This window comes from Trichechus manatus, unplaced genomic scaffold (assembly GCF_000243295.1).
Source record: "Trichechus manatus latirostris isolate Lorelei unplaced genomic scaffold, TriManLat1.0 scaffold00054, whole genome shotgun sequence".
NCBI lineage: Eukaryota > Metazoa > Chordata > Mammalia > Sirenia > Trichechidae > Trichechus > Trichechus manatus.
In genome coordinates this window covers 5450834-5478132 of record NW_004443990.1, presented here as the reverse complement: position 1 = coordinate 5478132, position 27299 = coordinate 5450834, and the positions used below count along the sequence as shown (strand labels likewise).

The following is a 27299-nucleotide window of genomic DNA, read 5'->3' as shown; positions in this document are numbered from 1 at the left end:
GGGAAGAAGACCGTGTGAGGATGGAGGCAGAGATTGGCACCAAGTAGCTACAAGCCAAGGAATGCCAAGGATTGCAGGAGCCAACAGAAGCTAGGAAGAGGCAGGGAAGGACTCTTCCCTAGAGCCTTCAGAAGTAGCATGGCCCTACTGAGGTCTAGCCTCCAGAACTGTGAGAGAATAAATTTCTGTTGCTTTAAGACACCCAGTTTGTTACGGCAGCTCTTGGAACTAATGCACTGCCTTAGGGACATGTGGTGAGAGTCCCTTCTCAGCCAATCAACACAGTACCTATGGACTATGGAGTATAATTTTATTATATTATGTATTTTTATTTACAAAAAGGAAAAGAAAGGAAATTAGACTCAGCATACATAAAGCCAGAGAAACTCTGGTCTCTTTCAAGGAGTTCAGTTCTCCAGACACACAGTCCCAGGGAAGAATCGCAGGGGCAATAACAGAACCACCCACAGGCATCTTGGAGGGATTATAGAGTGAAGAAATGCTGAAATACTGACAGCTAGTCCATCTCCCGATTTTTAGACCAAAACAAAAACATTAAACCCGAGTAACAACATACTGGCAAGCCTGATAACAATCCCTGGCAAAATTATGAGTTAAAGGACTTAGAGAAGAGAAGGCTACAATCCTTCGAAGCCAAGGATGAGGCATGCCCGACTGAATCCCGCCTTTGCTACCAGGAAAGGAGGGGAGAGGGGGTACTTTTGACAAAGGGCGTGGTGTGGTGGTTGGGTAAGATGTTTATCAAAGCTTCTTGGGACCTAAATAGGGAGGCAAAGTGTGGCCTGCCTGATGGCACAGGTACTGCGGAAGCATCAACTGGGGCCCCCATCACCCCGGCTGGCCACTCCTTGTCGGCCTCATCCCTTCTCTCAGCAATGTGGATGATGGAGAACAGAAGATGTGCTTATCAAATTTGCAGTTGACACAAAGCCGGAGGGATTGTTAATAAAAAGGATGGAAGAATCAAGATTCAGAAATATCTTGACAGGTTGAAATAATGGGCTGAAAACATGTAAAAGGGATAAATGTAAATTCCCGCATTTAGCTTTAAAAAAATGTTTCATAAATATCAGACGTGAGAAACAGGGCTTAAAAGCAGATTCAGTGGAAAAGACAGCAAGGTATGAGACAATGTAGCATGGCTAGTGATCAGATCAAGGGAAGGAAGAAAGAAAAGAAAATAGCATGTATTAGGGGGCCAGGAACTGTTTTAGATGCTATGAATACACGATCTCACATCATTCCTATGAGGCAGGCGCAATTGCTAAGCCCGTTTTACAACTGAGGAAACTGAGACTCTGTGCTGTTAGTAAACAATTAAATGACTCATACTAACCTATTAAGTAACTCATGTTAAGTTACTGGAATTAAGGTACAAAGTGATAGAGGCAGAATTTGAACTCAGGTCTTCCTGTGTCCAGGGCTAATGCTCTATTCCTTCCCTGCCCCTGAGGGTAAATCTTAATTAATCTAAACTAATTCTCTCATCAGAAGTGGTTTTGAAATAGGCACATCATCCAACTCTGGTCAATGAGACATGGGGACACGTATGCTGGGGGAACTTCCAGCAAAGTTTTTCTTTTTCTGGAAAAGGAGCCCTAGAAACACTCATTCAACAGCCATGTATTAAGCGTTTACTATGTACAAGGTGCTAGGTCCAAAGACTTAGCACTGGGGTTGGCAAACTTTTTCTGTGAAGGGCCACATAGTAAATATTTTCAGCTTTGCAAGCCATACAGTCTCTGTCTCAACTAACTCAGCTCTGCTTAGCAGAGTGAAAACAACCATAGACAATATGTAAACAAATGGCCATGATTGTATCCCGATAAAATTTTATTTACAAAAACAGGTGGTGGGCCAAATTTGGCCTGTTGACCACAGTTTGCCAACTCCTGACTTAGAACACAAAGCTGGAGAAGTTAATGGGAGTAGAACCTTGAATAGCAGACAGAGGAAAATGAACTTTACTGAATGTCTGATCTTGATCTTGGAAGATGTTTACACTGGAGAACCGTGACATCAAGGTGGAGTGATAGAGGGCTTGGTTCAGCATCAGCTTCCTTAGCCAGGCGCTCATGATTCCTTCATTTATTCAGTGAATATTTGTTGAATGTCTACCATGTCTAACATTGTTCTAGGCACTGGGGAAACAGTGGTGAGCAAAGTAGGCAAGATACCTGCCTTCATGGAGCTTTTACTCTAAGTTTACATGGCTTTTCATGATCTGGCCCTAGTCTACCTCCCCAGCCTTATCTCCTCCCACTCTCCCCACCTATTGAACCAATCAAAATCCACGTATGTTCTTTCCTCCTTTTGCACTTGCTGGTCCCTCTTCCAGGAATGCCCTCACCACCTGCTGAAGTCCTTAGAGCCCAGCTGATCTGCTTCTCCTTGTGAATCCTTTGCCTTCCACTTTCTATTTTCCACCAGGGGGAAAAGGGCCACCCCTTCTTCTGGTGTCCCCCAGCACTTTGTACCTACCTTGGCTCAATCGCTTCTCACATGGCATTGGAATTCTTTGCTTATAAGTCTATCTCCTCTATAGGACTGCGGACTTCTCAAGGTGCTGTATCCCCAGCACCTGGAGACCAGGTGGCACATCAGAGGGGCTCAACGAATGCTTGTTGAATGAATAAATGAATGAAAATATCTTTGGGAAAGAAGGACAGAGCTGTGCCGGAAGGGAGGAAGCATTCAGAAGTGGGAGACGCTGAAAGCTGGGAAGAAAGACGTCAGGTACCTTTAGGGATCCAAATGCCTGAAGATACAAGGGATCTTATTAGTGAGCTTAAAACTCCCATCCAAAATTATTTGTCAGGCGTGAACAATAATACAGTCGCTCGCTCTCTGAAACACCGTGGTGAGCCTCCTTTGTCTGATTAAGGGCTGTCGGGAGTGATTGATGGGTTCCCGCCTCTGGCCTAAACCGCTCTCCTCCTGACAGCGGGAGAGATAGCCTAGCGGAAACTGACCCCAGCTGACACCCTCATCTTAAAACAGCTCTGTTTCCCTGCAGCCCTAAAAGTAAGGGCTCCACTGGGGGTGGGGGGATGCTGGCTTCTCCAAGGGCTGGTGATGGAGGAGCCTGTGATGTCAGGGTTCAGCGGAAGGTCAAACTAAAAGGATCCTCAGAAACTGGGCCCTGCATGAGCTGTGTTCTGGGGAGCAACTCAATGTTCAATGTCTCAGGGCTGGGCCAGGATGCACAACAGACTGTCATAAGCAACATCAAGAAATGTTTATTCAGCATGTGTGGCACGTGGCGCCAGGTTTGGTTCTGATCAAAGAGAATAATATAGATACAGCCCTTTCCCAACAGTACCTTGCAACGTACAAAGAATAATCATGACCCCAGTCAGTGCAATGGGCCTTTTTGGTTTACAAAGAGCTTTCTGCAGCACAGCAAAGTAGGTATAGCAGGTATCAATATTATTTCCATGTTAGAGGTGAAGAAACCAAGGCTCAGAGAGGTTAAACGTCTCACCCAAGGTCACATAGCTAGTAAGGGTCAGAGCAGGGATCCATTTCAGAGCAGGAAACTAATAGCATACTCAATAGGGTAACGGAAGAGAGTTTAATGAAGGGAGTTGTGAGCAGGGTTAGGGGAACCAACCGGGAGTGGGGAAGCACCTTGTGGTTAGCAACAGTGGGAACCCCTAGGCCTCAAGGAGCACGGGAAGGGAATAGTGTTATAGGAGCCCAGTGAGAGTGGGATCCACAGAAAAGCAGCCGCCTGGCATAACACTGACCTCAGATAGGGGAACCCAGCCAACACTAATCACTGTCCCTCAGGGAGGGAATGGGGCAAATAAATACCTTGACCCCTCTCTCCTTCCCTCACTCCAAGTCTCGCCTCAGGGACCCCCATCAGCCTAACTCAGCAGTTGATACAGTTTGTGGACATCAGCTCCCTGGGACTGAGAGCAGGTGGAGGACAGTGGAAGAAGAATCTAGAAGGGCAACTGGAGACCGTCACATGCAGCACAGACTCAACCCCAAGTCAGTGCTCACCTCCCACTAGCTTGTTAGGTTCAGGAACCCCTTGCTGTGAAGTCGACTCCAACTCATGGGCAACCCCATGTGGGTCAGAGTAGAACTGTGCTCTATAGGGTTTTCAATGGCTGATTTTTTGGAAGTAGATCACCAGGCCTTTCTTCTGAGGCACCTCTGGGTGGACTTGAACAGCCAATCTTTCAGTTAGCAGCCAAGTTCCTTAACTGTTTGCACCACCCAGAGAACCTAAAGAAACTGGAGGAACTGAGGAACTGTTTCTGCCCTTTGAGGACCCTCTGGTTTTACAGGGAAACCATAAACGCATGAAAAAGCACAAGAGTATCAATACATGCAACAAAAAAATAAGTGTGCGTGAAAAGAACACAAAGGATGACCCCGGCTTGTGATTTCTTGTTGTTGTTGTTAGTTGCTGTCAAGTCCATTCTGGCTCACGGTGGCCCCACGCATGCAGGGTAGGTCTGCTCCATAGGGTTTTCAAGGCTGTGACCTTTTGGAAGCAGATCCCCAGGCCTGTCTTCTGAGGCACCTCTGGGTGGGTTCAAACTGCCAACCTTTCACCTAGTAATCGAGCGATAAACCATCTGTGCCCTGCAGGGACTCCCAGGCTTGTGATTAGCAGACGGCAATGTGGCTGGGAATGCCGTCCCATTCGTTCTCACTCAATGTCGCATCATCCCTGGTGTGATGGGAATATTGCTTCCTGGCCAAGGAACAGCTAGAGCTAGCACGGCTAGCAGAAACAGGCCAGGGGCTGAGACGGCCTGGGAGAGAGGGCACGGGTTCTATCCTGACCCAGTGGCCTCGGAGTTTGGGAGAAGAAAATTCTCTCTCAGAGGCAGGACCCTGGCATTGGAAGCAAGTCCACAGAGCAGTATACCCTCAGCGGGGGAGGCAGCTGCCCTGCTCCTTTCACCTAGTGGCTCAGGGAGGCCTGGCTGGGCCTGGGGCTTCTGCATGGGCCCTCAGCTGCCCTGCTCAGTCAGTTAATATCTGTCTCCTCCACTGGCAGCCGGGGCATGTCTGTCTTGTTTGCCACTGTATCTCTGGGGCATAGCACAGCTCCCCAACAAATATTTGTAGAGAGAATGAAGGAACAAGACTCCAGAGGAAGGGAAGCACTGCCAGGGGGAGGGAGACTTGAGAAACAATATATATACAGGTAGTTCCCGACTTACTATGTATTCGAGTTATGACGAACCACACTTATGACTTTGTTTTTTTTTTTACATCTTATCATTAGTAATATGTACTACATACAATGTTAAAATACATCTGTAAGTTTATATGTAATGTTTCCAATCCCCAAAGACAAATAAAGATCAAATTTATAAAGACACTGATAATAAAAGGCAATAATAAGGGAAGCTTGGGGAAAAAAATGAGATATTCAACTCACATCAGAACCGACTTACGACAGAGTCATCAGAACTGAACCCCGTCATAAGTTGGGGACTACCTGTATGTGCTGGCCAGGCACACCTGGGGCAGGCAGGGCAAGACCTGGCAGATGCCCCCAGCTCACAGAGGTTTCTGGGAGAGCGAGGACCCCCCTGTTTAGTGGTATCCCCACCCTCCGCAGGCAGCCCTGAACCAGAGCAAGCAATCCCTTCCCCAGATCCAGCCCACCCTGGGCTCCTGCAAACTGGCCGAGTTCCTGGGGCTCGACTGGGCCCCACGGAGCCTCAGCACTAAGGGCTAACCCACACAGCTCCACCGGCGCCTCGGGGAACAGAGCAGATGGGCTAAAACTCAAGAGTGTGGGGGACCCCTCCCTGGTCAGTAGGGGTCACAGAGGACAGGGAGACAGGCTGCTCCAGCAGACAGACAGAGTGACCAGTTTGAAGGCCCCTGTAGATGCGCAGACAGAAAGGCCTGTCCTAACCAGTGTGCTTGACTAAGAGACAGTCTTTCTCCAGCTTGGACGTAAGCGGAGCCTTTAATTATACCATGTCACTCATGTGCCTTCCTCAGGAGACAGCTGAGCCGGACGCCTAAGGAAATGAAACTCTCGCTTCAGATGGCTTATTCTGTCTGTCAGGAAATTTCAAACTCACAAACAATAGTATCTGGAATTGCCGCAGTGCGGGGCAGCCCGGGGTTCAGCGTGCCACCTCCTCCCCCCGCCCCCCACCCTGTCCCCTCCAGTCCCCTCCAGGCCCGGCCAGTGAGCTCGTTCCTGTGACGGGGTGGGACAGCCAGTGAAAGAGGCCATTTCATGCTCCCACATGGAGAAACTCCGTCACAGGGAGGCAGGGTGACTGGCTCAAGGATGTGCTGCAGAGGGTTGGGGGAACAGGAGTGCTGTGCGTGTTGCTTTATTATGGACTCTTTTCTGTCTATAGGAAGATGTTCCAGGAGGGAAGGAGCCTACTGAAATTCCTCAAGGAGAAGAGAAGCCCCCAGCCATAATAACACAACCAGTTTATCCCCTCCTGGTGCCAGAAGCTGAGGCTCTTCATGAGCTACCCCACTTAATCCTCACAGCAGCCGCCAGGAAGTGGTTACAATTATGATCCTCCGAGCCAAGACTAAAGAATTAACTTGCTCGAGATTACAAGCTAGAACCAGAGCTTGAACTCAGATCGTCTAACATCAGAACCGGGGCTCTTCACTCCCACACTCTCTGCTTATGCTTGTCCCCGGATAAGTATGGAAAACTCGGGGTTCTTTATGCTTGCCTCTGCGGGGAGCACAAATCGTTTCTAGAAGCTGTTCGACAAAGGGCATCCCCCACATCACAGAGAGAGGCTGTCCTTGCGCTCTGGCAGAGTCAGCACTGAGCATGAGGGTGGGGGGTGTCCTTGCCTCTGCCCCACCAGGTAGGCCTGCTCCAGTGCAGACAGGGAGGGGGCTGGGCTCAGGCCTGGCTCCAGGCAGCACGGCCATGAAACGTGTTCTCCTTAGGTATCTTCACACCCTCAGCCCCTGGTCTCAGGTTGGCCGTTTAGAATGGAGTAGGGTTAGGCCTTTAATGAGCTTGGAACAGGACATCAGCTCCCTGGAGCATAGGTGACCCAAAGGAGGGTCACCAGAGTTAGCAGCTCCCCAGAACCCTGCAGGAATGAGCCGAGACTCTCTGCTGCTTTGGATTTCCTATGTGGGCAAGTTTCCACCTGGTCTTCGTATGGGAACGGAGTTCCAGCCTAAGATGCTCCCAGGCAAGAAGAGTGAAGCCCAGGGGACGGGGAGGGCAGGGTGCCCCCACAGGGCCCATCCCTGGTCTAGGAGTGAGAAGACCTGGTCCAACCTCTGCCTTCCATTCTGCTAGTTATGGGGCCTTTCGCAGGTCCTTTAACCCCTGTAAGCCTCAGTTTGCTCATCTGTGCAATGGAGGTAATAGTCCATTCTTTTGTCTGATGTGCTGACTTTCTTTCTTTGGGGAAAATTATCTTTATCTCTGCCCAAGAGGGTGACCAAAACAACAATTGACAAGGTACAGACAAAGTTCCCAGCAGAGAGAAACATATCCGTAAGACCTAAGTCTACAGTGCATGAAATTTATTAAAGACTGTACAAACATTGTTATTGTTATTGTTAGCTGCTGTCAAGTTGGCCCCCAACTCATGGAGACCCCATGCACAACGAAATGAAATGCTGCCCAGTTCTGTGCCATCCCCATGATCAGTTGCGGATTGGATCATTATGGTCCATAGGAATTGCACTGGCTGATTTTGGAAGTAGATCACCAGGCCTTTCTTCCTAGTCTGTTTAGTCTGGAAGCTCTGCTAAAATCTGTTCAGCATCATGGTAACACAACACACAAGCCTCCACTGGCAGATGGGTGGTGGCTGCACATGAGGTGCATTGGCCAGGAATCAAACTTAGGTCTCCTACATGGAAGGTGAGAATTCTACCACTGAGCCACAAATACCCTCCTCGTAAAGAGTTAAGCACTATCCCTAACTCTACTCCCCAGCGCCCCCTCTCTTGAAGAGCCCCTTTGGGCCCAAAATTGACTCAAGGTTTTATGTTCTTTATCTTACTTATTCCTAATCACCACCCAGAAGAGAAGGTGTGACAAAGAAAAGGAAACTGAGGAACAGAGAAGTTAGGTCTCCAGATGCTGAGGGGCAAAGTGAGGACTGGCATGAGGTTTGCCTGACTCCAAAGCCCACATGGTCCACAACAATCACGTGCAGCTCCCGCCCACTCTTTCTTACTGTCCTCAGCCCTTCCCCTACTCCACCTGCCCTCTGAGAAGCCAGGCGCACAGACCCGCTCCTGGTCCCATGAGAAAGCTGCGGAGGGACCCCATCTGCACTTGGGGTGAAGGGTGAGGCCTCCGCGCTTAATAGGAGGGAAGGCGTTGGCAGCCCCCTTGCTGCAGGATCCAGTTACTGGGAAATATGCTCAAATGGTGCATTATTGTTTCATGAATCCAGCTCCGTCTGTTGTCCCGATTGAAGTGCAGAATGCCTGGGGCAGGCTGCCCTCCTTCACAGACCCATTTGTCATGGGAATTGATTTAGGGGAAAAAAAAAAAAACAGAGCACGATGTCTTGATTGCATTTGTTTGAGGCAGGTGGGGGGCTGCCACTTGTCTCTGCCATCCTCAGCTTGGCTGGACCCAAGGAACTTCTGGCTCTTTGTCCCAAAAGCAGGAGCGGTCCCCAGAGCACCAGGGGCTGCTGGGAGGAGCTGGGCAGGGGTGATAATGGTGGGAAAGCTGGGTCTCCCAAGCCTGGGTGCCTTGGAGCAGGGATGGGGCCTGTCATGTGCAACGGTCAGCCTTGGGGAAGGAGGCAAGGGACTCTGTGGCGCAGTCCACGGCAGATCCGACTCGCTGGGGGCTGCTGGTCACGGCTGCTCTGTCTTCAGGGCCGGAGGCAAAGAAAGGGAAAGTTCAGTCTGTTTCTGAGCAGAACCCCCGACCCCAAGAGGCAGTGGAGAAAACCCTAGGAAATTGAGGGTGGGCTGGGAGAGAGGTAGTCTTGAGGGTTCATCTATCCTGCCCTAGCAAGACTGTTCCAGTGTGGGCATAAGTGTGGACATCCTCCCCTGCCCCTGTGTAACTCACTGTGGAGGATGGCAGAGGCATAGATCCGAGGCTGAGCAAGGCAGGCCCGTGCTCCCCGTCTCCTGCGAAGTGGAGGGCTCCACGGATCCCCGGTTCCTGGGAGAATCATAGCATCTCAGATCGAGTCTCACTCCCCTCGTGTAACAGATGAGTAGGGAATTGCCCAGGGCACACACGGCAGTGGCAGAGCCAAGACCCAGCCCTCTTCCTGACAACCAGGAGAGGTGGCAAGAGGGAGTGATAAGTATTGGCCACTGTCCTTGGCCACCAGAACAGTGAGGGCAAGAAAACCACCTCCGTGCCAGAGCAAGCAGCCCAGTCAGCCTGAGCCTCTGGTGGGGAGACTGAGGCCTCTGACAGATAGTCCTCCCGGCCACCTCCTCAGCTTGCCCATTTCCGGTTCTCCATGCCCACACTCCTGCCATTGCTACTTGAGGTGAAGCCTGCAGCAGGAAAGACAGGAAGGAAAGAGGGAGGAGGCGAGGGCAACGGGAGGACAGCTGTGTCGGAGATTCCTGGGGCAGCTGGGGTGGAGGAGCAGGCTTGTTTACACACAGCGCACCCAGAATAGATTTCCGGATTCGGTGTGTAGGCTGGAAGAATAGACTCATTGAGATGCCACATTGTTTCCCAAGGGGCGCAGGGCTGGAAGGCCTAAGCAGAGCTCTGCGTGTTCTTCTGTCTTGGGCAGAAGGCAGGAAGGCATGTCCTCTGGGACTCCCTGGCAGAAGCCCCACAGCTCCAGCAGCCCCAATGTAGGCAGTTCCCACAGCCGTTCCCAAGGCACGGCAGACACCCTGGAGCTGAGCCGCTATCTCGCGCCGGCCTGTTGGGCGAGGTGCACACACAGTCTAGTAGAGGGAAGGCACTTTGGGAGAAACATGCACACCATCTTACAGTTCCAAGGTGTTCAGCTTACATGCCTCTTCACAAATTCGACTGAGCACCTACAGTGCATCTGGTCCAGGCGATTCAAGGATAAATAGAACCCAGAAACTTCCTCAGGGCCCTTACCGTCTGGCAGGGAAAGCTGACTCACAAACAGGTGGTTGCAATGCAGTGTTTAAAAGGCCAAGATGCAGGTGAGCAAAGGTGCTAGGGCAGAACAGGGGTTCTTGGGGTGAGGGGCGGGGAGGCAAGTGGTCCAGTAAGGCTTCCTGCCAGAGCGAGTTTGAGAGGATGGGAGGAGTTAGCTGGCCTGAAGGGGCATGGCCTGAGGGAGGGAGGAGGGAGAACCCCACAGGGGAAGCAACATGGACTGCAGCATGGACAAAGGCTTAGAGGGAGGAAACAGCAGAATGTGCTTGGAGGACTGGAGGAGTTGGCATAAGCTTAGAAGGTGAGGCTAGGAATGGGAGAAAGGCTGCGGAGGTAGGTGGGGCCAAGGCTGAAGAGCTTGAAGCACTTCCTCGGCAATGGTGGGTGCAGGGCCCATGATGTCCACTGGGTCCGCCCTGTGTGGTCCTTACAGGACCTTTTTAATGGGCACTGCTCCTTTCTGGACCATATACTGCCAAAGGGCCTGTAGTGCATTGAATGGTGGCCCCAAAATATATGTCCACGTGCTAATCCTCAGAACCTGTAAAAGTTACCTTGTTTGGAGAAAGGGTCTTTGCAGATGTAATTAAGTTAAAGATTTTGCCATGAAGAGATCATCCTGGATTATCTGGTGGGCCCTAAATCCAATGACAAGTGTCTATAAGAGAAGGGCAGAGGGAGATTTCAGAAGAGGAGAAGACACAGAGGAGAAGGCTGTGTGAAGATGCAGACAAAGACTGCAGTGATGTTGCCACAAGCCAAGGAACCCCAGGAGCCACCAGAAGCTGCAAGAGGCAAGGAAGGATTCGCCCCTAGAGCCTTTAGTACCGACACCTTGATTTTGGACTTCTGGCCTCCAGAACTGTGAGGGAATACATTTCTGTTGTTTTCAGCTGCCCAGTTTGTGGTAATTTTTTACAACAGTCACAGAAAACCAAGACGGGCCCCAAGGCCTAGGGCTGCCATGAAGCTCTGTTCAAGGTCACCGAGTCCATTCCATTCATCTGTCTCCCAGCCACCACCATGCAGCCAATCCAGCTCCAAAGACTCCCCATCATTTGGGCCCATGGGCTTTCAGCGCTCCCAAACTGCAATTGCCCAGGGAATGGACGAGTTGGTAGCTGGTGTCTGCTCCATGGGTCCCTTTAGGTGTACAGGAGGGGTAGGTGAGTGTGATCATTAAGGTTGTGTGTCAGCTTGGCTGGGCCATGATTCTCAGTGGTTTGACAATTATGATGTAGTTTGGCAGTCATATGATGATGTGATCACTTCCATGATGAGATTTCATATAATGTGGTCACTTCCGTGATGGGATCTGCTGTGAAAGGGAGATTCCTTGGAGGTGTGACCTGCAACAAATGTAAGTGGACAGCCTAGCAAAGCTCGCTGGCTTTTGCTTGCACTGGATCCTGCAGCTAGCTCCTGTTCGTCTGACCTCCAGTTCTTGGAACTTGAGCTAGCAGCTTACCAGCCTATCTTGGAATTTGTCGATCTTCGTAGGCTGTGAGCAAGAGCCCTGCTGTCTGACCTGCCAATCTTCAGTTCACCAGCCCCTGTGGGTACACGAATCAGGAGAAGCCTCTATCCTGACCCATAAACTTGGGATGTTCCAGCTTCTACAACTGCGTGAGCCATCTCCTTGATATAAATCTCTCTATATATGTATTTATATGCTTTTCTGGTTTTACTTCTCTAGAGAACTGAGCCTAAAACAGCAGGCAAAGCAGTATCAAAAGTTAGACCAAACAAAGCACAGAGGATACCTGCCCGGAGTTTCATGGGGCTGACTGCCTTCAGAACAGCCAACATTTGTCTATGCTAGGGTCTCACCACCCTGGCTGTGTATTAGAATCATCAGGTTGCTCTCCCCAAATACCAATGACTGGGCCTTCCCCAGACCAAGTAAACAGGTTCTCAGGGTGGGGCACAGGTATGGGTATGTTTAAAAGCTCCCTGGGTGATTCTGAGGAGCAGCTGGGGTTCAGAACCACCAGTCTACACAAGCCAATTCAGATTCTATACCAGCCAGCACAGGACAGGGGCAATTCTCATATTCTCGAAGTGCCAGGATGATGGCCAGAACATGAATTGGAGATAGATTTCCCATGTATCGTCTCCAGTTCACAACAGGCTCAACCCCAGGCCTTATAACATTTGGACTCCTGTGGCTCAGTCTCAGAGCACTGTGATGACCAAGAAGCACAATCCTCCGGCAAAAGTAATTTAAAAGAAATGTCATTGCTTACTCTCTTATCTTATAACCATTAAAGGAGATTTAGATCCATGGGCCTCAGCAACACTTACCAAAATCCCTTTTGCTTTCCTATCCACTCTCTTCTTACCCTCAGCTGTTCTTGTATGATTCCCTTCAACCCTCTAAAAAAGCCCATCTTAACTCCCAGTTCATGAAATTATTCCCTTTTCTCTCCCTACCTCTCCCTAAAGAACTTCATTATGTCGATCAACTTGGCCTCTCTTCCCAGAAGAAAGAACCACTTTTCTAGGGAGTGAGAGCAGACTGCCAGTTTCAGGGTTCTCTTGGTGCAAGAAGGATGTCAGGGAACAAGCCCACGTTAATGACCTTGATTCTGGTGCACTAAACTGTGTGGCTATATGAGTCACGTGTTCTCCTGGGACTCTGTTTCTATAGCTCTTAAGGCAACCATCATCCTAGCAACTCACTGCTTCACAAAATTAAAATATCCTAAAGAGCTATGAGAAGGTCTGACCCACTCTTTAGAAGAAAAGAAGAATGCATAGACAAGTTATCCTTCTTACTTTTCATTCCAGCAAGTTGAGTTGTCTGTGGCAGTGCAGTGGAAGACAGTGGCCTAGCCAAACACCGACAACGGAAACCTACAGAGACACCACTTGAAACACAAATTGGAAACCAACACCAGCATGTCAATACCTTCCATGATATTGGGTTAGGGTTTGGGGGAAGGCCAGAGGGTTTGCATGTGACAGTCCTTCATTACCAAGGGCAGAGAAGGAGGTCTCTCACTCCCCCCACCCCCCGCCAGGCAATGCTCTTGCTCCCACTCTCTCTACACCCACTCTCAACCTCTCTGACTCTCGTTTTCCTCACTTGTAAAATGAAGGTGGCAGGTGAGTAGAATCGTGCCTTTGGAACCAGGAAAAGGTAGGCTCAAATTGTAGTTCTGCCTATTCTTACTAGACGTGAGACCTCAGGCAAGTTATTCAACCTCTCTGTGTCAATTAGCTATTACTGCAAAACAACCCACTTCAAAACTTAGTGGCCTAAAACAACAATCAGTTAGTATTTCTCAAGAGTCTACAAGGAGGCTGGGCAGCTCTGCTGATATGAGTCAGGCTTGGCTGATCTTGGCTGAGCTCACTTGTCCATCTGTAGAGGGCTGGCAGGTCGGCCGAGGGCTGGCTGATCTAGGATGGCCTTGGCTGGGATAACGTGGCCCTGCTCCACATGGTCTCTCATCCTCCAGGAGGCTATCCCAGGCTTGTTCTCACGGTGGTTAAGAGTGAGCAAAAACACACATGTGCTTTTTCAAGACCCTGCTTGTATTGAGTTTGCTGCTGTCCCATTGGCCATATTACTTAGCCAAACCAAGAGGCAGAATGGAAAGGGCCTGTAAAGCATTCTTCTCTTCTAAAGAGTTGCCCACTGACAGGGCAAGTGACAAGGAAACAAGAAGGAGGTAATTAGGGCTGCCAATGCAATCAATCTACCATACCCTCTAAGCTCAGTTTCCTTATTTTTACAATGGAGGTAATGAAATCACTTTGCAGGAATGCTGGGATGCTTAGAGAGCATGCATGTAAAGTGTCTTGCACAGATACAACCTCAGTAAATGGTTTATATAACTATTCTTTTATTCCTTAATTCAATAAACATTTATTGAGCCCAGGATCAGGAATTATGTGAGGTACTAGATAGATATATGAATATATAAGATATAAAATATCTATAAAACACATGTCTATGTTTTATATAGGCATATAAACATATCCCTAGGGTCCCTTCCAGCTCAGACTTACAATGATTCCATCCTTGCTTCTTGCCTGGTGTGTCCTTCACAACAGAAGACAAAAGACTCACTCTTCCCGCCCCCCACCCACCAATTCCCCAGGAGGTTGCTGGCTTCATTGCTCCCCACCTGAATCAGTTCAGACCACCTATTTCAGATCTGTCAGTTCTTATAAACGTAGCCACACACTCAGAAAGTGAGATAAAATGGCAATGTGATTAGTGAGTGTGTGTGAGTGTGAATGCTTATGTGTCCCTGTCTCATTCCTTTTGTAAAGATTAATACATCAGAGCAAGCACTTAAGGAGGGAAGAATAAAAAAAAAAACCAACAACCAGGTCCAATTCTCCAGACATTCAATAACCAAATGTCACCCACATGGTAAGCAATAAAATAAAAATACATGCTTAGCAGAGGCAATATAAATATGATGTATATTTTGAAGTTGGGTAACAGAACAGTGGCATAAAAATAATACTCACTGGCAGATTCAGGAACGGAGAACTTTTAAAAACGTGGCATTCCTTTGGGCTGCCATTCCTGAAATATCACAGTGTCTAGAGCAGTGAAGCAGAGGTTGGTTTAAATCTGACAGGAGCACCCAGTGTAATGAGGACATGGAAATTCCCAACAGCATTCCAAGGCCCAAGCAACATCTTCTTTCCTCTCCAGCCCCCCTACCACCCCACTCTGGAGAGCCCCCACCGCAACCTACCAGTTCCAATCCCTTTGACCATCCCAATAATCCCTTATTTTTCAAAACTCCTTCACAGACATTTCTCCATTTGACCTTTATGATCTGCCTCTGGAGTTATTGTCATTTACAGATGAGCAAATGGAGGTCACAAAAGTGGTGTTAAACCTAGGACTGGAAATCTGCCTGCCTGCCCCTCCACCCTGGGGAGAGAAAATGTCTTTTCTGTCTTAGAAATCATCCTTTCAGCTCACACATGCACACAAAAAAAATCTTTAGAAAGATTTTTAACCCAAAACTAACAACCCCCAGTGACCCAGTACAAGCCCAGATGCCCAGTTACTATTTTTTTAGGGAATACAAACCAATTCTTGCATCAGGCAAACAAAATAACATCAGAAAGGTAAATCCGAGGGTGCGTATGGAAACATCAAAATATATAAAAAATGGTTGTTGTACATTTCTTAAAACACAACACCTTTTGCCACTGTTAGGTACTGAGATTCTAACCAGGTAATGGAAGTCTAAAAACTAGAGTCATTTGTCTAAGGCCTCGAAATGAGAGCTCTAGGATCAGAATGCAAGTTGTTGGTGTAGAGAAAATAGCAACCAGCTGTGCGTCCTTAGGCAAGTCACTTGACCTTTCTGAGTTTTTGTTTCCTCATGCTGGAGGGAGCAGAACTAGATGATCTCTCACCTGCTTTCTAGCTCTGAAATTTATAATTTTATCTCTGGAACAAGACAGTCAGTGCCACTCAAGGAAAGCTTTGTGTTGCTCACACAGGAGTCAGTAAAATGATCCTTGGTGGAACCCTAACTTCTAATGCATCCCTACGGGAAACAGCTGTCTTAGGAGCAAAAGATTTGGGTCCTGGTCCCAATCAGATGTTAACTCACTGTGTAAAGTTGAGCTTCAGCTCTCTTCTCTGTTAAATGAGGAAATTGGACTACATCAGGGTGGGAAATAAATTCCATATCAAGTGCCACTCTGATCAATAGGTGGTGGCTGCTTAGAGTGCAATGTTGAGAAAAACACACAAGTCTGCAATGAACACAAGAGGAAAGACTGCTGGGATTGATTAGTGATGTCTGCCACAGGTGCGGGCAGGAAGCAGCTGTACAGAGAATTTGCCTCCCTGGAGGCGATGCTCTCTAAGGTCTCTTCGAACTTGACACTAATCCTCTGTGAGTAGCACACTGAAAACTGGGGATTCAGAGTCACTGATGTGCAGGAAGGAGAACTTGGCTTGTTCAACTGTTTTTATATTATCCATAGCTGGAGTTTGAATTATCTGTCCCCTGATACCACTGTATTTCAGAAATTGCTACCTAAGGCAAATTCTTCACTTTTAAACTCATTTCCTGAGTCGGTCTTTTTAAACCCCACATTAAATATTGATCTGCCCCGGAGAGATCTAATTTATTTAGTAGAGACATGTTTGACTCCACTGGAACTGTCAAACCCAGAAATGGGGCCATGCCCCTCCTGAGGCAATAACCATCCAGAATGGTGACAGACAAGCCAAGGACACCAGAAGCAGCTTCTTTCTTCTTTCTGAGTCTCAGGGATGGAGCTTGCCTTCCCAGTCTCACGCGGGTAACCCTCACCCCAGACTGTCAAGCTTCTTTGAGAACATTTCCTACCAGGATGGGTGTCTGAAAGTCAAAGTGTCCACTCTGTGCTAGCCAGACTCCCTACCCCACTGCCCCAAGCCCTGCTGGCCCACAAGGGGAACCACAGAAACCTCTCCTGCTTGCTCCCAATGTACTCTGTTGCTGGGATATGGCTACCAAACCTGACCTTCAGACTCTGTAACACCTCCCTGGAGTCTTGCTTCTGGCCCAGGAATGTGTCATTTCCATTGTACCCTGACTTTAACGCTCAGCCTGCCCCAGTGACTTTGACTTGACTGCCTCTCTGATTGTCATCACTGGCTGTCTCCTAAAGGAATCCCCTGTTTGTGCTTATTAGTATGACTCCAATGAGGAGAGAGAAATGATGGGGAGAGCAAGAGAAAGAGCACACAATCAGAGGCACCACAAGCCTAAGGATAAGGAGTCCATGCTCCCACTCAACCAGCTCAGCATATGAGGGTGGACTGGAAGATTCGGGGTCCTGGTCCTCCTTCCCTTCTTGGAGGAAGTCCCGCCTCTCCCTGGGAGCTGGCAGCCACCACCTCCCCCACTAGCTCCCATCATCGTGCTCTCTGGGCTGATCCAGCACAATGTCTTTCAATGATCCTAGATTTCAAGCACAAATGCCAAGGTCCTCTTCTGAGTTTCTGGCAACATCTGCTTGGGGCCCTGCAAGGAAGAGTCTGAGGGAACACAGCCTACCTTCCTAGGTTAAGAAAGAAAAGTAACTATAGGTTCAAGAACCAAATTTTAATTAAAATCGCAGTCAACTATCCTGCCATAGTTGCAGCCCCTCCCAACAATCCTATGAGGGGAAACTGAGGCTCTGAGGCTGTAGCCACCAGCTATACATGGCTAATTGAAATCAAATAAATTTTAAAACTCAGTTCCTAAATGCCACTAGTCATATTTCAAGTGCTCAATAGCCATTTTCTGAATAGCCACAATAGGGTGGCTAGTGGTGACCATATTGAAAGTGCACAACTATAGAACATTTCCGTCATTGCAAAAAGTTCTATTGGACAGCACTGTGAGCGGTACAGTGACATCCCTAAGTCATACAGAAACTGAGTAGCAGAAGCAGAGATGGTATTTAAATCAGGCCAGTTTGTCTGCCGAGCTTCAATGCCTGAAAGGAATTCAAAAGTAAGGGGTTTGTTGGGGTAGGCAAGAGATCAACAAAGAGATCCCACCAGAGTGAAGCCAGAGACAACACACCTGAATATAAACTGCACTCACGTTAGAAGCAGCCAAGTGGAGACTAGGGGTTGGGAAAGGATGGCCAAACCCACGTGAGCCTCTTTCCCCTTCTCATCTCAAGCTGGAGGAGTTGCCAGATTGACACCTGGTGAATGTTGGGAAAGATGTCCAAGGCTTGCTTCTCTTAGCACTGCAGAGATTAATAAGTGGACTGGACCAGATCAGAAAGCAAAGTTCTGCATGCTGAAGCAAGCTCAAATCCTTGCTTCCTGCAGCAAGGCGACAGCCCACCCAAACGGTTCAACTCTGCCCATCCATGCCCCTCCCCACAGCTCTTCTTCCTGGCCCTGGGCGTTGTCTCTGGCTTCACTCTGGCGGGATCGCTTTGTTGACTTCTTGCTTATCCCAAGTGGACAGGTAAGACTGAAGGTGAAGTTAGTTAGCCTCCAAACTGAGCACTATGAGTTTGGCTTCCCTGCATCTCAGCCATCTTGCCGCTCACCCAAGAGTCCCAGCTTGCAGCAGACACAGGGTTTGGGGTCCTGGGGAGGGCACTCTTGTTTGGGTTTTTGTGAGATGGAACCATGTCTCTAAGATCTCAGCAGCCCTCTGAAGGCTGCGAATGCTCAGGAAGAGCAAGCACAACATTGCAGCTCATAGAAAACCTTTGAGAACTACTTCTATTGGCAGGGAGAAAGCCATCTGTTAACTGGTCTTCTATTTGTCTTAGAATTTCAAAGAAAGTAAGCAGTTGAGCTGTTCGGCTTTATTGTTCACAGTAGGAAGGAAGAGAGTTGGGTTGAGGAACTCCATCTTCCAAAGCTGCAAAAAGCTGTCTTCTTGGCACCACTCACAGACCCCGAGTGAGGGCCCTTTAATCTACTATGGGTTTCCTCTGTCCTCCAGGAAATACTCCATTTGACTAGGGTTTCAGCTGTGAGGCTGTGTCCTAATCAGGAATCCTTACTATCTACAGAAGGATCTCACAAGTTGCTCAGAAAATACTCAGGTCTCAAACCTCCTTGCCAATGTGAGGTGGCAGCCAAGTGTGTGAGAGTAGGGAGGAGAAATGAACTCAAAGACAAGCTCTTTCTGCTGCAGACTGGGCAGGCCAGCCTCCTCTGGTTAAAAGTGAAAGCAAAGATGTGCCAACCAGGCAGAGACAGCCACCACCATCCTTGCTTCCTGCCCTAACCTCCTGTGACTCACCCCACCCAAGCTTCACCTGGATCACCTCAAGATGTTTTATGTCTAATGTAAGGTAACCAACCATCCCAGTTTGCCCAGGACCAAGAGAGTTTCTGGCATGTGAAATTTTCAGTTTTAAAACCGGGACAGTCCCAGTTACACTAGGAAAATTTGGTCACCTTAGATGGTGATGACTGACACATGTGAATTGCATCTCTAAAAGTGGATGCTTATTTTAAGGACTGAGGGGTTTCAAAGTTTCCCAGGGACCCTGTGGGTCATCTCAAGCCTCTGACTCCAAGGGAAGTCTGGGTGGAGCAAGTAGAGCAATGGATCTGCACCTACAGCGCTGACGTGCCTTTCTGCACCTACACCCAGCCCATCTGTGATGATTAATTTTATGTGTCAATTTGGCTAGGCTATGCTCCCAGTGGTTTGGCCAAACACTAGTCTAGTTGCTGTTCCCTAATGTGATCTAATCTAACATAATACAATCACCTTCCACACTATAATCTAATGTAATGTATTCAATCAATCATTTGAAAAGGGAGTTTCCTTAGGGTGTGTTCTGCCTCTATGCTGTAGGTAGTTCCCAATGTATGACATATTCGAGTTATGACGAACCACATTTATGGCCGTCCATCTTTTGGAGGTTTTTCAGTACACCTTATGGTTAGTAATATGTACTACATACAATGTGTAGCGTGTGGTTTGCTGACGTTATCCTTCTCAGATGTTCACGTGCATATGTTCAATTTTATGATTTACTGTTCAAAACACCGCTGTATAGCAGGCTGTGGCCTGGTCTACAATGAAGTCAGTGTCGGTGTCGAGAGTCCTAACAGATAGAAAGTTGGACAGTGTTTACCTCTAATGACATACGACAACTGAACTGTGCACACGCCTGACAGCTGTTACGACTCCGTCTTTATTGTTACGACACTGACGCCAACTTCACTGTAGACACAGGCCAATAGCGTGATCTTATTCAGTGTTTTGTACCATAAGAAGCATCAGTTGTTAATCTGAAGCTGAGTTGTTCAAGTTTCTCTGACTGTAACACCTACACTGCTTATACCCCCAACAATATGTCTAGCCAAAGAAGTCATGACACCGAAAGTTCTAATCCAAAAAAGAAGCTGAGGAAGGCGTGGATATAAAGATGAAGATCACTAATGATAATGATAATGGAAAGAAAGGCAGCAAAATAGCATGCGAAGAAGGATTGTCTCATTCTGCCATGTCGACAAAACCATGAAGGATAAGACTAGGATTTTGGAGACAGTTAAAGGAGCAATTAGAATAAAATCGATAATTTTAACAAAGAAGATGGAGAATCTCTCGATGATTTGGACAGAAGACCAAATCCAGAAGCGGATTCCTATGAGTTTACTGATAATTCCAACAAAAGCACACAGCTCTTCTGAAACCCGAAGGAACAGCAAGGAGACTACCACGAGTACTTTAATACCAACAAGGGCTGGTTTCATCGCTTCAAACGTAGATTTGGCTTACATAACACATCTATAACTGGAGAAGCATGAAGTGCCAACGCTGAAGCTGCCGAAAAATTTAAAGATGAGCTGGAGAAGATGAAGAATTTCTACATGGACAGAACAGGCTTGTTTTTGAAAAGGATGCCAGAACAGACTTTTATTCACAAAGAGGCCAAGTCAATGCCTGGTTTCAAGGCATTTAAAGACAGAATCACACTGCATTTAAAGACAGAATCATGCTTGAAGGAAATGCTGATACTGATAATGAAAGGTAATAATAATGAAAAAAATGAGGTATTTGACTTCCATCAGAACTGACCTAATGACGGAGTCATCAGAACAGAGCCCAGTCATAAGTCAGGGACTACCTGTAATCTAATGTAATGTAATTAATTAGTTGAAAAGGGAGTTTCCTTGGGTTGTGTTCTGCCTCCAGACTATAAATAGATATTTTTTGCAGAACTTTGTCTCTGTGTGTGTCTTCATTCTGCACTCTTTCTATTGCTTGACCTGTGGATCTTGGGATGCAAGCCTGCAGGAGTCTCCAGGCTGCTGCCTGACCTATGGATTTTGGCCTTGCCAGTCCCCCCAGTTGTGTGAGTTAATTTCTTGAAGTAAATCTCTCTCTGTCTCTCTCTCTCTCTCTCTCTGTATATATGTGTGTGTTTCACTGGTTTTTGTTTCTCTAGAGAACCCTAAGACACTATCTCCCCAATTCCCAGACCCAAATCCCTGCTTCTCACAGCCGTGTGCACGCACATTGCACAGCTCTGCCCATCCATGCCACTCCCCTAGAACTCTCGTCTTCCTGACACTGCACATCAGTTAAGTAGAAAATATAAGACTGAAGTTATGGCAGCTGGAGTTGGTTACCTGCCCAACAGCCAACATCACTAACGGAACCTTGATTTTGTTCACAGTCCCAGGGAGTGAGTCATAGCAATCGCCTTCCCCTTTGCTTGTGGTTGGTTTAGGATGGGCAAGCAACCCAGATCTTGCCAAAGAGATTAAAGGGAAGTCTTCTGGGCGAATTCTGGAAAAAGGGTTTTCTCTCTGGTTAAAAGACACTTGCAAGGAAAGGTCTATCACTTTTTCCTGCTTCAGAAGTGGAATAAGGACATGATTTTGGAGCTCCTGCAGCCATCATATGACCATGGGGTGGGAGTGGGGGGCAAGAGGATCACAGACATGCCAACCCAGAGCCCTGTCATTGTTGAGTTACTGGACCAACCACCTACTTCAGATGTCTTGTTATGTGAGAAAAATAAACTCCCCTTAAAGAAGTCAGAGTAATGCGTATTCTTTGGTTTGCAGCTGAAAGATCCTGATAGAGGAGGGGAATAAAGCTGCCAAGCCCCACTGCAGGGAAGACTATGAGATGACACTCAGACTTTCACCTTGTCTCCTGGCAGGGCACCTGTCTAACCCAACCTGGACAGAGGTACACCTGAGCTCTCCAAGATGGGAAATTCATAAGCTTTCTTACTCTCCCTCCAGTGCCTCCTCGTCATCATCACTCCAACAGGCCTAGCCTGAGCTGGAGAGCCTTGGGGCCACCCACAAGGTCCCTTCCAGCAAAGAGTGTCCAGCCCATCTTCCTTTGGTATGGAGTTATGGTCAAGAGGGAGCTCTGGAGTCTCACTGTGTACTCCTAGGCAAGTTGCTTAACCTCCCTCCGCCTGTTTCCTCATCTGTAATGGGAATAATAGTGCCTAGTTAATATGGTTATTTTTAAGATTATAAGGATGAAATGTCAAGTGCTTACCAGAGCATCTGACATTCTGCGGTGGGCCTCAAAGACCACCCTCAGATTCAATAATCCTCTAGAAAGACTCATGGAACTCAGAAAAGCTGTTATACTCACAGTTATGGTTTATTACAGCTAAAGGATACAAATTAGGATCAGCAAAGGTAAAAGATGCATAGAGCAGAAGAGACCAGGTGCAAGCCTGCAGTGGCGTTGTATGAACAGTGCTTAATTCACCTGGTAATGGTGTGTAACAACGTACATGGAGTATTGTCAACCAGAGAAGCTTACCTGAGCCTTGGTTTCTAGGATTTTCACTGAGGGTTGGTCAAGCCGGCATGGAGCACCCATGAGGGTGACCTGTTACTCATTCTCCAGCCCCTCCAGATGTCAAACTGATAGTGTGGCCCAGGACTCCCACATTGTTAGCATAAATTATCTGGTGTGGCCCAAGGCCCCAGGTAAAAAGACACTCTAATCAGGCAGGGTATTTCAAGGGCTTAAAGGTAATCTCCTAGGAGCCAATTAAGGGCTAGACCTTTCTTTGGAATGTGCAGGGTTTAAACACCCCAGACCTGCTGGTCAACCTTTTACTGCACAGACACATAAGCAGCAACTAATGTCACTTTTGTTTTTTCCACAAGGCTGAAATCTGCCTCCTTCTAGCATCCATCCTTTGTCACTGGTTCTACACTGTAGAATCATATAGCATCAGGCTAGCCCTCTTCCTCATTGTTAGGGGGAACTTTTTCTCCCATTCCTCTTGTTTCATTATGGAGGGACCTCCACTCAAGTAGCATTCCTGGGCTCTCTTTTCTCTCACTTACGTCTCCTCAAGAAAGGCGAATGATTTCTGATTGGTGGGTTTGGGAGAAAGATCAGCTTTTGCTCACCCTTTCCTCTGTCCTGAGCTGCCCCTCTACAGACAGGAGCCTTCTGCTCTGGCCCTTCACTCCATAGGTTTTACAGCAGCAGCCCCTCAAGAGGCCTGCAGCCGTCACTACTGCTGACACCTGTGCCTGGAGACCGTGTTAGACTCAGGGATGAGGTCTTAGCAAGCCTATGGGTCCAGCAGACCTTAAACCATCATTTCAGGCAGATTTATCAGCAATCGAAGTGATATTTTGCCTCTGTCTGCCTGGATCCTGCATCTACCACTCAACTCGTCCCTAACGTAGACAAAGGGAAAGAGGGTGACTTTTATCACCCCCTCCTAAAAGACAATCAGCCCTTCCAGTGTTCGGAAGACCATAATCAGGTCTCCCCTCAAAATGTCTCCTGCGAATATCCCCAGGTCCTTCAATCATGCTTCACTCTTTGGGTTCCCTGGCTTGTCTCCATCCTCTGGACACACTCCGGGTTGTCTAGAACCTTCTTAAAATGCTGGGCCAGAACTAAACAGAGATGACTCCAGATGTGGTCTGATGAGCACCAATCACAGGCATCACCCCTCAATCTGGCCTCAGAATTCCCACAAACACTGTCACTCTTGGGCAGCTACATTACACGCTGAACTTGCAGTTGACTCCAATCCTTTTCCATGTGAATTAGAGTTCAATCCATTTTCCCCTGCAGAAGGCAGTTGATTTTTTTAACCTCTTCTTATAGTTGGCCAATCAAAGTCACCTTCTCAGATACATTTGTAAGCACACATCCAGGCATCCCCTACAACGGACTGCTCTGGGAGGGATCACAATAGAAGGTCCCAGACAGAGCTGGAGGAAAATGGAGAAGACAACAGCAACTCAAAAAAGGACCAGACTCACTGGCCTGACAGAGGCTGGAGGAACCCCGAGAGTGTGGCCCCCGGACACCCTTTTAGCCCAGTAATGAAGTCACTTCGAGGTTCACCTTTTAGCCAAAGATCAGACAGACCCATAGGACAAAATGAGACTAAAGGGGCACACCAGCCCAGGGGCAAAGACTAGAAGGCAGGAGGGGACAGGAAAGCTGGTAACAGGGAACCCAAGGTCAAGAAGGGAGAGTACTGACATGTCATGGGGTTGTTAACCAATGCCAGAAAACAATATGTGTATTAACTGTCTAATGAGAAGCTAGTTTGTTCTGTAAACCTACACCTAAAGGTCAATTAAAAAAAAAAAAAAAAGTTTAAGGGTATAGGAATCTCGCCTATAAAACAATCCTTTTTCCCGGCGCTCACCTCACCAGTTTCAGTACTCTCACATTTTATCTATTCAGGAAGTGTTTGTCAGATATTCACAAGTCTTCCAAAACTATTACACAGTGGTTAAGAACACAGACACTGAAGTTAGACATTTCTAGGTTCAAATCTCAACTCTATCACTTACCAGCTGTGTGACCTTGGGCAAGTTACTTGGCCTCTCTGAGCTTTGGTTTCCATAGACTCTCAAAGTGAAGTCTATGATAGTATCTACCTTCAAAGTGTTGTTGTGAGGATTAAGTGCATGTAAAGGGTCAATCATGGTACCTGGAATATATTATGTTCTCAATAAATATTAGCTACTATTATTAGTAGTAATATTAATATTATAACCCCTATTATTACCACTTCAGCTAAACCCTTTAACGTATAAACTGCCTAAAGTTAGAGTAGGGATTACAGCCCTTCAGGGTAACAGTTGGTGAATGGTAACAGCTGCAGTTAACGATGAATCAAAGGATCCTTTTGTGAAGTTCAGCTTGGGGGTTCCAGATGGTCAAATCTTGTTTGGGAAGATTCTATGAAAGAGGAGGGAGGAGAATGGGGCTGAAATAGCAGATCATCAGTGGGTATGGAATACGTTGTGAGAACTGAGCTGGGAAAATAGAGACCCGGCTCTGCTCAGGTGCCGAATCTGGCTCCCAGGCCCCTCACTGCTCTGCTTAGGGGAGATGCCTGCTGCATGGCAGCATTTTGGGGGACCAGAGGACAGAAGAGTCTATGAAACAGAGGCTCATTGGAGATAAAAGGTGCAGTGACAGCTAAGGAGCCCCAACATCACCTAAGAGATGATCTCAACCCTCCAGAAGGATGGGCCCATCAGCCTGGCCCAGGCTCCTGCCTGGCTCCAAAATCAGGAGGGACAGCAGCATGGTGCAGCGAGTGAGCACAGGTCAGGAGTCAGTGACATGGACTTGAACCACGGGCCTGCCACTTCATAGTATGGAGACCCTGGGTAAAGGACTTAGCCTTCCTGACATCGTTTTCCTCGTGTACAGTGGAGAGACAACACTTACCTCCAAAAGTGCCTGCGAGAGGAGATGAGGTGATGTGTGTAAATTGCCTGATCAAAGGCCACCGTTCATGGGTCATACAGGAAAATCTGTTTCACTACTTTATAGTCCCACCTTATGGGTATCACATCCTCAGTGCCCTAAAGCTCAGCTAACTCCACTCATCAGAATCTTAATAAGCACCATCAGTCTGGTTTTCCCGTCTAAATACTAAGTGCAGCAGAAGTGGAGGTGGGGAAAGGCAGCAAAGACGAGCAAGGTATGACATCTAGCAGCAGACAAAAGCCAAATAAAGCAAGGATAAGAACTACAAGAGTTCGGCAACCTGGGGCCATCTAGTGCCTGGGCAAACCAGTCGCCCCATCTCAGTAGCTCATACTTAAGTGACGCGTCATGAGAGCCCCGAGTCATTAAAAGGTCAATTCTGTTCAATACAATCAGTTTAAGAACATTTAAAAAAAACAACAACAACATACATTTGAGCAACATTGCCATTACACAAAGAACAAAAAAAGGTGAAAAGTTTCAGGTGTCAGGAAGACTTAGTATTGGGATGCCTCCTTCCTTGAGGACTCCAGATAAAAGAACATACTGGGTCTCCTGGCCTCTCAACGAGGTGTTATTTATGTAGAAGCAAGGCAATGGAAATGGGGAAAGGGGAGCACTCAAGTGGCTAGGGGCTTGGGCTTGTCTTTGCATTAAAAATATCTGGCACTGAGTGCTGGGCTGGAGCTTCAGCTGGCCTGGATCTTCTTGGGGGCCCCCAGAGCCTCGCGGCTCTGGCGCAGAAGCAGGTACTCCAGCCGCTGGCAGTGCGCCCGGAGCTGCTTCTCGCGCGGCAGCAGGAAAGTGAGAACCTTGTTGCGCACGATGCCCCGGTCCTCCTCCTCTCGCAGCCGCTGCTTCACGCGGGCCGCCTGCTCCTCCTGCTGCGCCAGGACCCCGTTCATTTCACAGAAGGCGTCTTCCAAGTAATGGATGGCCTTTAGCGCCTCCTTCTTGAAGTCCTCTAGCTCCCGTTGCACCCCGGCCACCTTCTGCTGCAGGATCTCCAAGTCAGGCGACGGCGGGATGCAGGAGGGCCACGACTGGGGCAGAGAAAAGTCTCCAGACTGGAGGCCACTCTCCACCATTTTCTTCCCTTGTAAGGTATTCACCTTCATGATGATGGACCCCGCCTGGTAGAGTGGTTCCATGGTCTCTTCCCAGTTGGACAAACAGTAGGGAGCCAAGAGACCCAGCGGGTCAGTGAATTGTTTTGGCTGGAGACAGGGTCATATGCAGTGGCGGAGACCTATGCATTGTGACATCAGGGCTCTTTCAGCCAACCGGGAGGAAAGCCACAATCCATTCATCTGCATATTGGCTGGTGGATTCTCATCATCTCATCACCCTTCTGGAGCCAGAAGCTCGGTCTGTCCTTTAGCCTGAGGGAGAAACTTAGGCCCAGAGTAGAGCAGTAAACCAGCCAGAGCAAGGCAGGCCAGGCCCGGCTTACTGACCACCAAGTCTGGGTGGTCTTCTGCACTAGCAAGTGGCCTAGGTGGTCTTGGAAAGGTCTCTGAGCTTCTGTCCCTTGCTGGTAAAACAAGAACACTGTAAGGGATGATGCATAATCTTACTTGTAGCTCTCAAATGTTAAAAGCGTCATTTCTGACTCCAAGTCCCTACTTCTACAATGATTCCAGAACGCTAGATAATCTCAGCAGGCATGAGAAATGTACTTAAGTTTTGATGTATGGTCCACAGCCATGGCTGACTTAGGATACACAGGGTAAAAATGGGTCACTCCTTCATTTATTCAATAAGTATTTACTGAGCTCTCACAATGTGTCAGGACTGGGGAACAAGTGTGAGCAAGAGTGGTCCCTCACTCCTTGCCCTCCCTGAACATACCTGAATGTTGACAGAGACGAGAAAAAATACACAGAAGGGTAAATTTCTCTCCTTTTACTTGATTGCTATAACAGAGGAAGATCACTGGATGACGTAAACGATTTGCACTTGGCTACTAACTGGAAGGTTGTTGGTTCCAATCCACCCAGAGG

The 27299-nt window shown here is 47.9% G+C and overlaps 2 protein-coding genes across 2 annotated transcripts in view; one reads left to right on the top strand and one right to left on the bottom strand.

The window, feature by feature from the left end:
* Positions 1-6701, top strand: part of MSI2 (musashi RNA binding protein 2) — a 496891-nt gene extending 490190 nt beyond the window's left edge. The window contains exon 12 of the mRNA XM_023732734.1: positions 6378-6701. Within this exon, the coding sequence (XP_023588502.1) occupies positions 6378-6409 (32 nt within the window). The 3' untranslated portion in view covers positions 6410-6701. The remainder of the gene's footprint in view (positions 1-6377) is intronic.
* A 19284-nt stretch (positions 6702-25985) lies between these two features.
* CCDC182 (coiled-coil domain containing 182) lies at positions 25986-26447 on the bottom strand. The gene has a single exon (XM_004378104.1). The coding sequence runs from the start codon at positions 26445-26447 to the stop codon at positions 25986-25988; it is 462 nt and encodes a 153-aa protein (XP_004378161.1).
* Between the last annotated feature and the right edge of the window lie 852 nt (positions 26448-27299).